The sequence below is a fragment of the Urocampus carinirostris genome, chromosome 7 (genome assembly GCF_059441175.1).
Source record: "Urocampus carinirostris isolate Australia breed hairy pipefish chromosome 7, RoL_Ucar_1.0, whole genome shotgun sequence".
Taxonomy (NCBI): Eukaryota; Metazoa; Chordata; class Actinopteri; order Syngnathiformes; family Syngnathidae; genus Urocampus; species Urocampus carinirostris.
This window is the reverse complement of record NC_142355.1, coordinates 5,287,831-5,304,526: the sequence shown is the minus strand read 5'-3', so window position 1 is coordinate 5,304,526 and position 16,696 is coordinate 5,287,831. Positions and strand designations below refer to the sequence as shown.

Here is a 16,696-nt window from a genome sequence, read left to right as displayed (position 1 = left end):
CTGCCCGGTTAATTATCACTAAAAAATCAGTTTACAAGAAGATTTCAATGACTCGGCACTGGTGAGCTATTTTCAGAACAGGTCCGCAGGCATCTCAGCAGGCCTTAGGGGCCCTGTTTGATCTAGACAGTTTGACCTACTCTCAAGTAGACATAAATGCCTTTGGCTAAGGAGGTGGCCTGATATCAATTTCAAAGCTACAGGAGGTTTTAGAGCCCCTGGCCCAGAAGAATCCTTGAAGACCTATTCTACTGTACTAGCTCCAATTCTAGTAAGAGTGTCAGCTTGATTGGAGCCAACAGCCCGGACAAGCTGATTGGTGGCCACACCCTTCTTAAGCCCCCGACTTCAGTTCAAACTTTGTCAGATCGTTGCGAGCTGTCGTGTTTTCACTCAGTGAGCGTTCCCGGCCGACGCCGTCCCTGTTAAACCTGTTTTCTGCCTGATCCCCGTTTTCGACCCATTTCTGAACCTGACTACGCTTGTTCTGCCTGCCGCCTGCCTACGATCACTTTTACGAACTCGACATCGCCTCTGATCTCCAGCCCTGGTCAAACGACGTGCCATTCCCGCCTGCCTTCTTCCGACACGGAAGTGTCACCCCCGCCTTGCTCGATCCCGCTCTCCGCCAGTCCTCGGATCAGGCAATCAAGCAAGCCTTACTCTCACTCTCTTTCAATGAAATCTGAGAAACGCATGCAATTGAGTCCTGTTTCCGTTCTGGTCTGTGACAAAACATGCTTAATGTTGCTTTTCAAAGTGGACGTTTGCCTTCAACTTTCTGTGAAGCACTAATGTCTCCACCAAAAAAGACAAGGAGCCCTTTCGTTGCAGCAGTTATAGACCTAAAAAATCTACAAACAAATGTTTTTTGGAGTTCATACTTTCACCATGTACCTTTGGGTATGTAAACTTGTCTCTCATTGTCCATTTCACATCCTTTTTCTCACCAGCTATGATGCTTGTAGTTCTTAAAAAGGTGAAACTCGTGCCTCATGTCATGCATCCATTTTAACTCAAAATAATATTTCCATTACACTCCATCTCGATTGCAGATTATGCTACAAACATGTTGAAGATAACTTTTTAAAAAGTATATCATGTTGTATAAAGAAGTTAAGAATAAAGTATAAAAGAGGAAAATGTTTAAGTTCAAAATTAAGTAAGTATCCGGAGTCGGATGGGAACGCTCACTGAGGAAAAGTATAAAAAGTATATTCCGGTTTAATTTTTTGACTTCTCCCGAAATTGCAATCCCACCTACTATGCCAGCATATCATGCCAAACACAATGACAGCCAGCTTCAGCTGTTGTAATTGAACATTGACGCATACCTGTCAATCTGTACGTTTTTGCCGTACAAAGTACATTTATCATGCATTTTAAGACGTGTACGACGTACAAGAAAATCTGTACGGAAAAACGCAAATTTGTCAATGATGGGTACCATCGGGTATACACCGATTATCACGAAACGGCAAATCAATCAAGTCAAACGAGTCCGCCGCGGAAGCCTCTATCTCGGTATCGTTTTTTTTCTTTGCAAACGAAGCGAGCGGTTTGATGCTACTGTGCTCGTGCGTCTGCCGCCTCGGATTTCATGTGGTAGTTATGTGGTGAAAGGAAGTCCGTCTCTTTTTAGAGAATCTGCTTTTTCGGCTCAACTCACTATCGAGAGCCGGACCTCAAACGGCTCACTTACTTTGATGCATTATATTACGAATTATTATGTTGTATAAAGAAGTTCAGAAAAAAAGGAAGTATAAAAGTAGAAAATGAAAAAAGACAGGTTTGTGGATATCCCTTTAATCAGTATACTACCAACAATAATTTTGTGCAGAAAATAAATGAATAATTTGAATAAGAAAATGTATTATTCTATTTAATTATATTTGCATGTATTTCTACGGTCAACGTCTAAACGACTTAATTTTTGCACCTTTTTTATAATAAACCTCATTCATGTCGAGCAACTCAGTATCTCACAACAAAATGTTAACTAACAATATATAGGATATAACGAAACACATGTACAATATAACATGTTAAACTACATAAATAAACACGTTTGAAAAAAATATGGTGTAAGATTATTTTGAATTTTGTAAGGGAAAATACAACATTTTGTAAGGTTACGGTGCCCTGGAGCTTGACAAGTATGTTGACGTCAAAACCTTTCTTTTCCCCCAGAAAACATTCAAGCGCAACTTCAACCAGATTGTCATAATTGAATGTAATTACCAGATGTAATGATACTGATACATGACATAGAGAACATTTTAACTCTGGACATCGAAAGAAAAACAACGAAAGGAATCACTATTATTCTTATTCAGTGCTGCTAATCCGTGCTAGCCAAATTATAGACCTGCAATTAATGTTTTTTTTTCTTGAGACTGTCTTCTGTACTTTGTTTTCTTCTTTTGGGCTTGCACGTTTAACAACCCTCCTCAACTGTTTCAACCATTCAACATAATACTGAACAAAGCCGCATGTTGGTATATCAAAAATAAATTGAAATGAAATGAAATGATCTGCATTTATATGGCGCTTTTCAAGTCAATGACTTCCCAAAGCGCTTTACAGTGTGCTTCACATTTCCCAATAGCAGCCTTGTATTGCAGCCATGTAAGACGCTAACCTGCTTATTGGGGGTATTAGGGGTTCAGTGTCTTACCCAAGGACACTTTGACATGTAACACGGACAAGACGGGATTCGAACTGGGATCCTTTGAGCCCAAGACGAGGGCTCTACCTCCTGAGCTACTGCCGCCCCAATTGGTGTAATAAAGGGACTAATAGTCTGATTAGAATAATGCCTCCCCAGGAAAGTAGTTTTCTTAAGTTTCAGTTTGCGCAACCTGTATTTTTCAGTCCTGAGTGTTGCGTATTATTCAATTTTCTGTCATAGATTTGTTTTAAACAAATTCTCCTGAGTATTTGAATGTGTCAAGTCAAGGCAAGTCATGTTTATTTGTATAGCCCTTATTCACAAAGAGTCTCAAAGGGCTGCACGGACCATGTTTTGATTAAAATACAAAGAACCTCTCAATGGTTCAAATAAGTCACGGTTAGATTGTGTGTATAGCCACACTTATGGTTATAATATAGAGAGGTTTTCAGTGTCATGATTGCAGATTCAGAGCACCTGCGACTGCTTAGTTGCCGCCAACAGCCCAGACAGCTGATTGGCTGATGAACTCCTTTTAAACCCCTGACTTCCAAGAGATCCCTGTCAGATCGTTATGCGAACCGTTGCTCCCAGGTCGGCAAGCTTTTACGTCATACTCTGTTCCTGCTCTGTTTTTCTATGCCTGATCCTCATTGCCAACCTGTTTTCGGACCTGACTCTGCCTTGTTCTGCCCGCCCGTTACCCGATCTGTTTTGCCCCGCTACCTGCCTGTCGCCTGTTGCCGACCTTGTTTCCGAACTTGACACCGCTTTGCTCTCCAGTCCCGGCTAACGACTTGTAATTCCTGCCTTTCTTCGACCCTACTCGCTCGACACGGAACTGCCGTCAACCGTCTGATCGCGGAAGCAAGCCCTGCTCTCCCTCTTTATTAATAAAAACTGAGAAAACGAGCGCTATTGGGTGCTGTGTCGGTTTCTGGTCCGTGACATTCAGCCAATTTCCTGATAAAATGATCTAATTTGCAATACAAAAAGGAATACGAGCTTGATATAAATTTTTTTTTTTTTTCCTCTTCAGATTAATTTGTTTATTGATTATTAATACAAATAATGTATTGATCGCTAGATACGCTACAGACACCTGTAATATTTTTCCAAATATATGCGATTGGTTCCTTTGCATATATCTGACTTTGTGTGAGCTTGCTTCAAGCATAGTTTCCTGTTTGTAAGCAGATGTTTCCAGATATTTCCCTGGAGAACACACAGTGTAATGTTACAGATGTCACGTAGGGAAGGTTATTTCATCCGGCACACACAAATCTTTATGGTCTACAATCAGATGCAGAGGTTTTAATTCATGCGTGTATTACTTCTCGGCTTGATTACTGTAAGGTCTTGCTTTCTGGTCTCCTGATGTCTAGCATCAAAAGTTTGCAGCTGGTTCAGAATGCAGCAGCTAGACTTTTAACTAAGACCAAAAAGTTTAAGCATATTACTCCTGTATTGGGCAACTTGCACTGGCTCCCAGTCCACTTAACATGTGACTTTAAGGTTCTCTTATTAACATACAAATGTTTGCATGGACTTGCACCCTTTTATCTCTCTGATTTGATTTCCCCCTATGTTCCTGCACAGAGTCTGCGCTCGGAAAATGCCGGTCTACTTATGACTCCGAGAGCCAAGAAGTCTGCAGGCTTAAGAGCGTTCGCCATCCGGGCCCCGGAGCTATGGAATGCCCTGCCTCTGGAGATAAGATCTGCAACCTCAATGGAAGTCTTAAAATCAAGGCTTAAGACACACTTCTATTCCAAAACTTATGATTGATGCCCACCTCATAATCTGTATTGTCCTGTCTTTTTCCAACAGCCTGCCTGGTGGTGATACGAAGGAGAATGACAATTTGAGATGAGTCAGCGGACCAGCGTTTCACCTGAAGCATGTGAACGCCTGCATGGACCAGCTGGCAGAGATGGGAAACTGCGTCGTGGCCGTCATGGACTTTCTGGACTAGTTTACAGGCTGCGGGTGTCGCTCCTGTCATGCACTTTCCGGACAAATTCTCAACATGTTACCTAGTGTTTACTATGTTTGTGTACTGTAATGCTAAATGTAATTTACCCTGGTCATCCTTTCTCAATGTTTCTCTTTTTCCTCACGCTGATGTTTTGAGTTGTTCCTTTCCCGCATGTTGGTTTAAGATCAGGTAATTGTGTCATTGTAATCCTGTGCAGTCCTTTGAGACATTTTAAAAATTGACTTGACTTACAAGCATAATATTTCAGAATTTACATTAGAAATTGGCTATAAATATTTAGAAAATTAGAGAACAAACTTCATAAATGGGATGCATCCTAAATAGTCATAATAAAATCAAGTCAATACAAATCAATGAGGAAAGTGGCTATGAACTCACATCATTGTCGATCTCCAGCTCCAGCCCCATATCTCTAAGTTTTCCTTCAAACTCCTCCCTCCTGAAATATTTTTGATCTTCCTGACCATTGTACGTCTCTCCTGAGGAAAGTGTTGTGGTTGGTGAAGATAAGCCTCTCTCAGCAGATGTTGGAAGTCGGTTACGTTGCAAGCTACGTGCTACGGCATTCTCCGTCAGCAAATGTGTTGAGTATCGGATGGAACGTGCGCCAGATGATTTCTTCATTGCATAAGTGAGAACGTAGTCCACATGTCGTTGACCATCTCTAAAGTAGAGACCGCGTTGACATTTGCCGTTTTCCTCTGGGGTGACAGTCTTGAGCATCTGACAAGATTCAAAGAGTAGAGATTAATGATGAGAATTTTTTTTTTCATACCTGTCAAGCTCCATGGCTCCATTCCCTTGCAAACTGTCGTATTTTCCCTTACAAAATACAAAAAAAATCTTACACCATATTTTTTTTTCAAACGTGTTTATTTATGTAGTTTAATATGTTACATTGTACATGTGTTGCGTTATATCATATATATTGTTAATTAACATTATGTTGTGAGATACTGAGTTGCTCGACATGAATGAGGTTAATTATAAAAAAAGTTCAAAAATTGAGTAGCTCGGACGTTCACTGTAGAAGGAAAAAATACATGCAAATATAATTTAGTAGAATAATACATTTTCTTATTCAAATTATTAATTCATTTTATGCAATAAATTATTGTTGGTGATAAAGGGATAACCACGAACCTGTCTTTTTTCATTTTCTCCTTTTATACTTCCTTTTTTGTTAACTTCTTTATACAACATAGTAATTCGTAATATAATGCATCAAAGCAAGTGAGCCGTTTGAGAGCCGGCTCTCTTTAATGAGTTGCGCCGAAAAAGCCGGTTCTCTAAAAAGAGACGGACTTCCTTTCACTACATGACTACCACATGAAATCCAAGGCTGCAGACGCATGCGCACAGTAGCATAAAACCGCTCGCTTCGTTTGCAATGATAAAAAACGATACCGAGATAGAGGCTACCGCGGCGAACTTGTTTGACTTAATTGATTTGCCGTTTCGTGATAGTCTTGTATACCGGATGGTAGCCATCATTGACAAATTTGCGTTTTTTCGTACAGATTTTCTTGTACATCGTACACTTCTTAAAATGCAATCTATCGAGTCAGACTGTCGAAAAACTATGCAACAATTGCAAGCATTTACAAGCACATTGCCCAAAACTCAAACACTTGTTAAACCTCAAGAACACAACATAAAAATTCAAGCATTTTCAAGTATTTCAAACACCCGTACCAACCCTGTTTTGTTAAAAGATATTTCTATTTTAAATAGGCAACTTACGCACCATATTATAATGTACAAATGAACTAAGAAATGCGATAGTAAAGCGAAGCCACCAGAGAGCAGTGTCGTCGAAATTTTTTACGCAGGATTGTTTTAGTTTTCTTCATATATAGTGCAATCTATCGAGTCAGCCTGTCGAAAAACTATGCAACAATTGCAAGCATTTACAAGCACATTGCCCAAAATTCAAACACTTGTTAAACCTCAAGAACACAACATAAAAATTCAAGCATTTTCAAGTATTTCAAACACCCGTACCAACCCTGTTTTGTTAAAAGATATTTCTATTTTGAATATTATAATGTACAAATATATACTGTATGTACTTACTTCATGTGTCGGATACTCACCTCAAATTTGCCATGAAAGATGACATCATGCAGAAAATGTGGAATATGCTGTGCTGGCGATTCTGAAAGGTCTGTGTACTCTACTTCATTCGTCATGGTCAGTCGAGACACGGATGTGCTAAAAACCAACAGAAAGGTGAATAATCCTGGAAGGTTTCTCCTCATTGGAGTTGTCTGCTAGTTGAAATATCTCATCTTTCAATGAACCCCACATAAAACTATCCTTATTCTTGTCAATGGCTAGATGATCTCCCTTGAAAGCTCACTATTGAGTGTCTTTTTCTGTCTGCACTGACCCAGAAGCCTTGCTACTTGGGAAGCTGAATTTGAGCCAACATCTAAAGTTAGACAACCATAAAATTGATGAACACAAGACAAACTCCCTCACTTCCTGTTGCGCACCCTTCTCCTCAACAGTATCTACTGCTAAATTCACAAACTTTGGCATTTCCTCCCTCTGGAAAGACTGTCAAAAGGTCAAATGTAATTCAAGAATTTTCTAGGAACGCATCCGGTACACAGGCGATCCTCAACCATTGAATCATGCTGATATAAAACTCAAAACAAATGGTAGCGGTGATTCTTTTCTTTTAAGTGTTAATCCGCAGAGCCCTGTTTTTTTAAAAAAAAAAAAAACGCCGTTTTGGTGGATAACACAAAATTGAACAAACCTGGAGTGAACAAGAATAGATGTGAACTCCAAAAACCTCTGACAGGGATGCCGTTTTTTACAACGGTGATTGGATGAAGGGTCAAAATCTGTTACAGTGGCACCATCTTCTGCCTCTAGTGAGAGTGACAAGATGAGGGGGGGTGAGGGTCAAACAGAGTTGCCGGATACAACCGGAAAGTTTGATCTTACATTACACATAGTCCATTGTTTTTCCGAATTGCTCAGTCCACAATTGAATGGATTTGGGAGTACAGTCCATAAACATGCCCGATTAAAGTCGCCGTCGACGATAAAGCTCCGTTGGTGTGTGCAAGCTGCTGTTTATTGATAGCAGCGGGCAGGAGATTTAGCGCTATGCTAACGTTAGCATCCGGTGAAACGGTTAGCGGTGGAAAGTAAACAGCAAACACAAAGACCACAGTTAACTCTCCCGGTACATAGAAGGGTCTGCACGATACTGCTAGAGACTCCATATCGAGTGAGCAGTGTGTGTCAATGGTTCGGCTGTTATTGTAGCGCGTAGTCTCCAAGCCCTGTTTTATTGTGGTACGCATTGTCAGGCTGCTGCATGCCAAAGTGCCAAATATTGAATTGGGAAAAAAAAGACCATCTGCTGGCTGTGGCCATTAAACACAGGTGGATTTAAATCAAGTCAATTCAAGTCAAGTCATTTTTATTTGTATATCCCAGAATCACAAAGAGTCTCACAGGGCTGCACAGGTTATTGCACAGACTATTATTTCAGACTATTATTACACCATCCCCTGATCTGAAACCAACATGAGGGCAAGGAAAAACTCAAAAACCTCAACATGAGGAAAATGAAGAAACCTTGAAAAGGGACCGCAAATGTGGTTATCCCCCTTTCAGGATGACCAGGCTGCAATGGATGTTGAAATTACAAATAGTACAGAGATATTGTCAACAAAAAATATAGGTTATTCATATGCTATAAAGTAGAAGTGTGTTTAAGCTTAGATTTAAACATTTCCACTGAGGTTGCAGATCGGGGGGAAGAGCATTCCACAGGACCGGGGCCCGAATGGCGAACGCTCTCGAACCTGCGGAACTCTTCTTGGCTCTTGGGATCACCAGTAGACCAGCGCTTTCAGAACGAAGGCTTCGGACCGGAACATGAGGGGAAATCAAATCTGAACGATATGAGAGGGAAAGTCCATGTATGATTTTGTATAATAATAAGAGAACCTTGAAATCACATCTTAGGCTAACAGGGAGCCAATGTACGTTAGCTAAAATCGGTGTAATGTGATCGGACTTTCTTGTCCTAGTTAAAAGCCTCGCCGCAGCATTTTGTCCAGGCTGAAGACTCTTGATTCTGGACTTCGGGAAACCGGGGAGTAGAGAGTATGCAATATAACCCAGAGTAACTTCCAGTTACAAAATGCCTTATGCTGTCCCAGTCTGATGCTAAGATTATAAATCATGTGTTTGTTACATCCCGTCTTGATTACTGTAATGCTCTACTCTCTGGTCTCCCATAGTCTATTATCAAGAACCTGCAGCTGGGACAAAAGACTGCAGCGATGCGTTTAACTTAAACAAGACATTTTGATCACATTTCCCCGATTTTGGCTCTCTGTCAGTTTAAGATGTGATCTGAAGTTTCTGTTGGTATTATACAAAATTATGCATGGATGTGACCCCATATATCTTTGAGATTTAATTTCCTTCCATGTTTTCGCTCGGAGCCTTGGCTTGGTGGGTGCAATTAACAGGGTTGGGCTGGGTTACTTTAACTGGATTACTTTCAATTACTTTTGGATTACTCCAATACCAAATATGCTAATAAAAGACAAAAGAAACTAAATATGAATAAAATTATGACTCACAACACATGGTAAGCTTTCTCTCCTGGCTTTGATCTCTTTGATCTCCGGCAAAACTAACATAAAATGCGACAGAAACAAAATGAAAATAAATCCAAACAGCTTGCCAACATCATTTTTGCCATTCCATGTATTCCGTTACTCCCCAAGCCTGCACAAAATTTAGTAATTTTATTTATATTTAGTTGCTTTTGTCTTTTATTAACATATTTGGTATAGGAGTAATCCAAAAGTAATTGAAAGTAATCCAGTTAAAGTAACCCTACCCAACCCTGGTAATCAAGTGTAGAACTGCCACTGGATTGCCCTCACAGTCCCTTTCATGACTTTCAGGACTAGCCCATTTTCCAACATTCACTGAGAGACGTGCTATTTCTACCCACCAGAGGGCAGTGTCGTCATGTTTTAAACATGGATGGGAGACTCCTGCAATGCTTACACATTGACTTGTACTGATCCATATAAGCGCTGGAGGGGAGAAGTGCAACAAAACAGAAATAACATTCATTTTTGAGCTTGCAAACGTCGAATTTTGCTATGCTCTGTAATCGAATACAAGCAAAATGTTATTGTACTGCGGTTTTTTGACACCGAAATGCAACTCAAAGTGCTTCATAAAACATTCAATATGCAATAAGAAAATCACCACTTGAAATGCACTGAAACACACAAAGAAAATGGATTAAAATAAATATAGAAATAACTAAATGACTGCGATTGGCTGGCAACCAGTTCAGGGTGTCCAGCCCCCCCTGCGACCCTAATAAGGATAAGCGGTACAGCTAATGAGATGAGATGAGATAACTAAATGATAATAAAAAATACATCATACCCCCAAAACACTCTAACAGAGGTACAGGAACGTTTACCTTTCCTGAAATTTTGTCAAAAATGAAACAAAAGGAATAAGAGAACATTTTTTACTTGTAACAGAGTAACCATCTTATTTGAAAATAGGGGGAAAAAATTGAATATTGTTTTACGAAAAATGAAATACTCTACTCAACAAATGTAGTAAACAACACAAAATCCCCCCAAAATGCATATTGACCATAGGGAGCCGGCCCTTGATAGTTCTTGGCTCTTACTCCCCCAATTTTCACGATTATTCATTCCATAACCACCCGTGTTGAAAAGAGGAAAATTATTGATTTCTTTTTCTCAAGTTGCTCCTCAAAAATTACATCTATTGGTGTAAAACATTCATATCAAATGAATACCATATTTTTAAAAAAATGAGTTATCTGTTGCTGCTCTTGTACCCCAATTTCCACCTTTAAAAATTTTGATTTCTGTTATTTTTTTATTCTTGTGTTCAATCCAAATGTATAATTCAACATACTAACAACGTACTAAGCCTCCCCCGCATGTGCCACTGTCAATTAATGGTAGTGAGGTGGAACTTCATTCATGTTTCTGGGTACTTACTTGTCAGCTGACCTCACATGGACTGTCAATGCTACTGATATTCTAAAGTCAGCCAGACAAAGGCTCTACTTCCTTCGTCAACTCAAATCATTCGGATTCCGTCAATCCATTCTAGTCAATTTTTATCCTGCTATCATTGAATCCGTTTCAACTAGGTCAATCACAGTTTGGTTTGCTCGCGTCAATCAGAAATAATTGTCAAAGATGGAATCAGTAGAGAGGACGGCAGAGGAAATAATAGGTAATGGCCTCCTGTCCCTGCAAAGTATCTACATCGATCGAACTAGAAAACACTAAAAATTATAGACGATGCCAGTCACCCTGCTTGCAGGTACTTTGATTACCTGCCGTCAGGTCGCTGTCTTCGCTCCATTGCGAGCAAGACTTTACGTCTTAAAGAGAGTTTTTACCCTTCCGCTATCCGTATGTTCAACGGGAATTGATTTAGGTCATTATGTATGTTATTATTATGCCAACGACGTTCCTCCGACCTATTCTTCTCTAGTCTTGTTATTTACATATTCTTCTTTTTAAACTCATCTGATCTCATCTCATTAGCTGCACCGCTTATCCTCAGTAGGGTCACGGGGGTGCTGGAGCCCATCCCAGCAATCATCGGGCAGTGGGCAGGGGACACCCTGAACTGGTTGCCAGCCAATCGCAGGGCACACAGGGACAGACAACTCGCTCGCTCATTCACACCTAGGGACAATTTGGATCGGCCAATCCACCTGAAATGCATGTCTTTGGAATGTGGGAGGAAACCGGAGTGCCCGGAGGAAACCCACGCAAGCACGGGGAGAACGTACAAACTCCGCACAGGAATAGCTGGATTTGAACCCACACAGGAGGTTCCCAAGACCTTAGAACTGTAACTATCCTATATAATTACCTTGTATTACACACTACAATATATTTTTTACTCTATTCTTTTTATTCTTTTAAATCTATTATTTTATCATTATTGAGTGTTCGCGTGTCAAATTATTTCTTGAATATATCATGTTTATGGTTTATACTGGCTGAATAAATAAATACAATACAATACATATAAGAGGACAAAACAAGGAATATAAAATGACAACTTGAATTCCCTTTGATATTGTTCATTTTAAAAATGTTACCCTTGTAATAATAATAATAATAATTTCCTTGTATTGTCATTCTGTGTAACAATGTACACAGAACGAAATGTCGATTGCACCTGACCCGTTGTAGCGAGCCGATGCAGCCGCAGCCAACAGAGGGCGCCGCCGACCACTTTAAATGGTATTGGTATGCTTTTAAAGTAGATTTATCTAAATGGATGTGTTTAATTTTTCATGTAGATGGGCAGAACTTTTTTGGCATTTGAAAAACACATTTGCACACACACAATTGAGAAATCCATTCATATTATGAAAAAAAACATTTATTATAACAGTAAAATACATCACGATGCTAAAGCAGCAGCAATATTTGATATCCTCACTCGGAATCATATATTATCTCTTTAAGATGCTTAGCTTGTCATAATGTGTGAATAGAACAGTTTACGTTATTGTTTAGCTCGTTTTTTTATCCGCCACAATCACAAAGACGACATTCTGTAGTAATGTGTTGCACGCTTCTTTCCATTGACATTGTTGCCTGCAGGGTTGGGTAGGGTTACTTTAACTTGATTACTTTCAATTACTTTTGGATTACTCCAATACCAAATATGCTAATTACAGACAAAAGAAACTAAATAGGAATAAAATTACAAAATTTTGTGCAGGCTTGGGGAGTAACGGAACACATGGAACGGCAAAAATGATGTTGGCAAGCTGTTTGGATTTATTTTCATTTTTTTTCTATCGCATTCTATGTTAGTTTTGCCGGAGATCAAAGAGATCAAAGCCAGGAGAGAAAGCTTACCACGTGTTGTGAGTCATCATTTGATTCATATAGATAGATAAATAGATAGATAGATAGATACTTTATTCATCCCCGAAGGGAAATTCACATTTCCAGCAGCATCCAAAGTTGCTACAGGTGAAAAAAGAAGAGTAGTGCGTACAACTATTGCATTTAAGAAAGAAATAATAGCAAAATATGAAGAAGGTTTGCGAGTTTCCCTTCTTTCTTTTGTCTTTTATTAGCATATTTGGTATTGGAGTAATCCAAAAGTAATTGAAAGTAATCAAGTTAAAGTAACCCTACCCAACTCTGGTTGCCTGGTGTCCATTCAGCTGTTAGTGTAGTCCTTCGAATCGGCAGTGGCGTGCACATATATACACTTGGTTGTGCTACAAATCTCGCCTTTTTTTCAAAGAAAAAATCCTCCTTTTGAAAGTCCTTTTTTTTATTCATTAGAATCACAACCCTTGTGCAGAACATTTTTGTTCGCCTTGACGAAAAATCGTTGGAAAGAAAACAGCTGAAATCATGACGTGTTGTGTAACAAATACTGATAATAATCTTGCCGCCCCCAAAATGACAATGCACGTTACTAACAATCAGATAATCGTTCGGACCCCCTAAAAATATACATATATTTACATAGGTAAGGACATGTAGCTCATGCTCACCATGGTACAACACACAACCAGTAACATGGGAACATTTTAATAGTAGTCACAGGTTTTAGCAAGCTGTATCCTCTGATATGGAGAATGTTTGTATGTATATCATGTCCACATCAATACATTCCAGCATGCATGTGTGCTTCATAGTAAGATCACAATGGTACACTGAAAAAAATCAAATCGTACCCGGTTGGCAGTATATTTTTCCCTCATTTCAATATTTTTAACTTGTTTATCGAATAATATAGAAATAATCATTCTTTAAAATAAGCATCTGGTAGGTACATTTTGTTATTATAACAAATATTTTTCCTACCGGGATTAGAAATAAATACAAAAACATATCTGCAATAAATTATGATGGATTTCTTTCTTATTTTAGAAGAAAACCAGAAAAACATATCTTAGAATGAGAACAACTATAGCTAAAATGATCACATTTTTCAATAAAGTTTTTTTTTTTCTAGTTCAATTCCAAGTGACGGATATTAAATAAAAATCTGCCATTAGCAGAAAGTTTACCTTTTTTTAAAGTAAATTATCCCATTTAAATATATTTTTTGAATAAAGTAAGTATGTCATGTCCAGCATGGTCGCCGTGGCGACCGGCTGGCCCCGCCCCCTTGGCACCGGCAGATTTTCTAATTTGCGTCTGTGCTTCTTAAGGGCGGGTTTTGGGGATTGCCGGTTGCGGGTTCATTGCATTACTTTGCATTATTCTGTTCTGTTTGACTTGAGGAAACCTGTACTTGCCCGTTCTGAGTAAAAACCTGTTTTGTGAGTATTCCTAGTCTGAGTTCCTGTTTGCCTGTAAGCCTGTTTTTGTTTTTGTCCCTGAGTGTTGGACGACTTTTATTTCCTTAATAAAAGTAACTGATCGTTAACGCGAATGAGTTCACCCTTCCTGCCTCCTGCCTCTGATCTGGTCCGGTCCCTTGACAAAGTAGGAATATTAGGAAAACGTACACAAAGTTTTCTCATTTAACAGATTGTAGACAAAGGTCTCCACCCCAGAAGTATTTAGCTGAAAATAGCTCACCAGGGATTGGTTAGTGTGATTTTCCAGGAAATTAGACTTCTAACTGGCATGATGTTTTTTAGTGGTTGACTGAGCCTATTTGAACTCAATTTCAAATAGTTACAACCTTATAGGAACATAGTAACGACATAGTAAGAACATAATATGGTTGTAATTTTAGAAATACATATTAAACTGGTAGGCCTTCGTGCCAATCAGTAACAAAAAGTAGCTCTCAGCTTAATTAAGGCCGATGACCCATGTTGGAGACCATTTTAATTCATATATCATAATTATTAGGGCAGCACGGCGGCGCAGTGGTTAGCGCAAGTGCGGCACAGTTCATGTCATGGGAACCTCCTGCGTGGGTTCAAATCCAGCTCCAGACTTCCTGTGCGGAGTTTGCATGTTCTCCCTGTGCTTGCGTGGGTTTCCTCCGGGCACTCCGGTTTCCTCCCACATTCCAAAAACATGCATTTCAGGTGAATTGGCCGGTCCAAATTGTCCCTAGGTGTGACTGAGCGAGTGAGTTGTCCGTCCCTGTGTGCCCTGCGATTGGCTGGCAATCAGTTCAGGGTGTCCCCTGCCCACTGCCTGAAGATGGCTGGGATGGGCTCCAGCCCCCCCGCGACCCTAATGAGGATAAGCGGTACAGATGATGAGATGAGATATTTATTATTTTGAGTATTCTTTTTCAAATTTGATTATTACATCCATCCATCCATCCATTATCTGTACCGCTTATCCTCAGTAGGGTCACGGGCTTGCTGGAGCCCATCTCAGCTATCTTCGGGCAGTGGGCAGGGGACACCCTGAACTGGTTGCCAGCCGCAGGGCTCGCTCATTCACAACTGGGGACAATTTGGACAGGCCAATTAACCTGACATGTTTTTAGAATGTGGGAGGAAACCAGAGTGTCTTAAGGAAATCCACACGAGCACAGGGAGGGACATGCAAACTCTGCACAGGAGGATCCGATCCCATGACCTCAGAACTGTGCCACACATGCGCCGCTGTGCTTTCTTGATTATTACATATTTATTACATATTCATTTTCTTATTTTATTCGACAAGAAAAATATTCTGCCAAAGGGGCGATTGAGTATATTTTGCAGTGTGTTATTGCTCAATGCACATCATTAAAAAATATCCTTGAAATCATTTCAGTTCCAAAATGTTTGTGATAATACGCTTGGTCCAATAGAACAACCAGAAGTCGCACATGTGAAAACAGGCAATAAATATACATGAAACAGATTATACTCATTGTGGAAATGCGCTCATGTACGCTGATGATGTTTTTTGTGTTTTTTTTTTTCGATTTGTTGTTTTGTTTTTGTTGTGTCATGTTTGAAATACAGTGGAACCTCGGTTTTCGAACGCCTCTCAGTTCGAACGAATCGTTTCTCGGCCAAAAGTTTCGAGAAATTCTTGCTTCGCTTTTCTTTCAAAAATCGGAGTTCGAACGCCGGTACGCTAGGGTGCGATGCTGAGCGGCGTACGGGTGTAGATCGTGTAGATTGCCCCCACCCCTCGTGACCCACTGTTATCACGTGCGCACTTGCTTCTTTTCGCTTTTCGAGTGTTTTAGCCCCTAATTATGCCTCCGAAGAAGGTCGGTGCAAGCAGCAAAGTTGCTACAGGTGAAAAATGAAGAGTAGTGCGTACAACTATTGCATTTAAGAAAGAAATAATAGCAACATTTGAAGATGGTGTGCGAGTTTCCCTTCTTTCGAGGGAATAGAGCATGGTTTCTGCAGACCACCACAAAGGTAAGAAATCCTATTCATAATTCTTTTCTTCATCCTTTAACAGCTCACCACTTTTTGTGGAGACCTGGGTGCTAAATGACGTGTAAACGACCTGATTTTTTTATTTTTACACGTTCATTTTAACGCGAACGTACGATTAGCTTCATGTTTACGTTCATGGTAAACATTCAGGGTGTTGGAACGGATTAAAACGATTTTACATTACTTTTAATGGGAAAAACGATTTCGGTGATAGAACAAATCCGTTTTCGAACAGGGTTCTGGAACGGATTATGGTCGAGAACCGAGGTTCCACTGTAAAAGTTTTATGGAAGAATGGTGAGGCTGAATTTTCTAAGCTGGACAGAACGGAAGCATTCACAATGTCCTTTGTTTATTAAGCTTATTTTGGCATTGACACAGAGATGAGTAAAAAACAGCTTCTTAAATAAATCTTTCAGGAGAGCCGACATGACGAAAAAAAGTGAGGCATTCCCTTTTCTGTACGTCAGTATTTTTTTCGCTGTGTATTTGTGACGTCGCTGCTTTGCTCCAAGTTCCGTGCAGTGCTCGTCTTGTGCCTCCGTCGCCTAAAATGTCGTCGGGCTGGTCAGTCCACGAAGTCCACGTCATGTGCTATTTGACACTTGCTGTCCCAGAGCAGCTG

At 39.9% G+C, this 16,696-nt stretch overlaps 1 protein-coding gene across 1 annotated transcript in view; it reads right to left on the bottom strand.

Annotated features, from left to right (window-relative positions):
* The window catches only part of LOC148362163 (anoctamin-1-like), an 82,095-nt gene extending 75,233 nt beyond the window's left edge, over positions 1-6,862 (bottom strand). Inside the window, exons 1-2 of the mRNA XM_088340211.1 lie at positions 6,767-6,862; positions 5,049-5,393 (exon numbers count right to left, since the gene is read on the bottom strand). Of these exons, the coding sequence (XP_088196337.1) occupies positions 5,049-5,393; positions 6,767-6,862 (441 nt within the window). The remainder of the gene's footprint in view (positions 1-5,048; positions 5,394-6,766) is intronic.
* Positions 6,863-16,696: the final 9,834 nt, after the last annotated feature.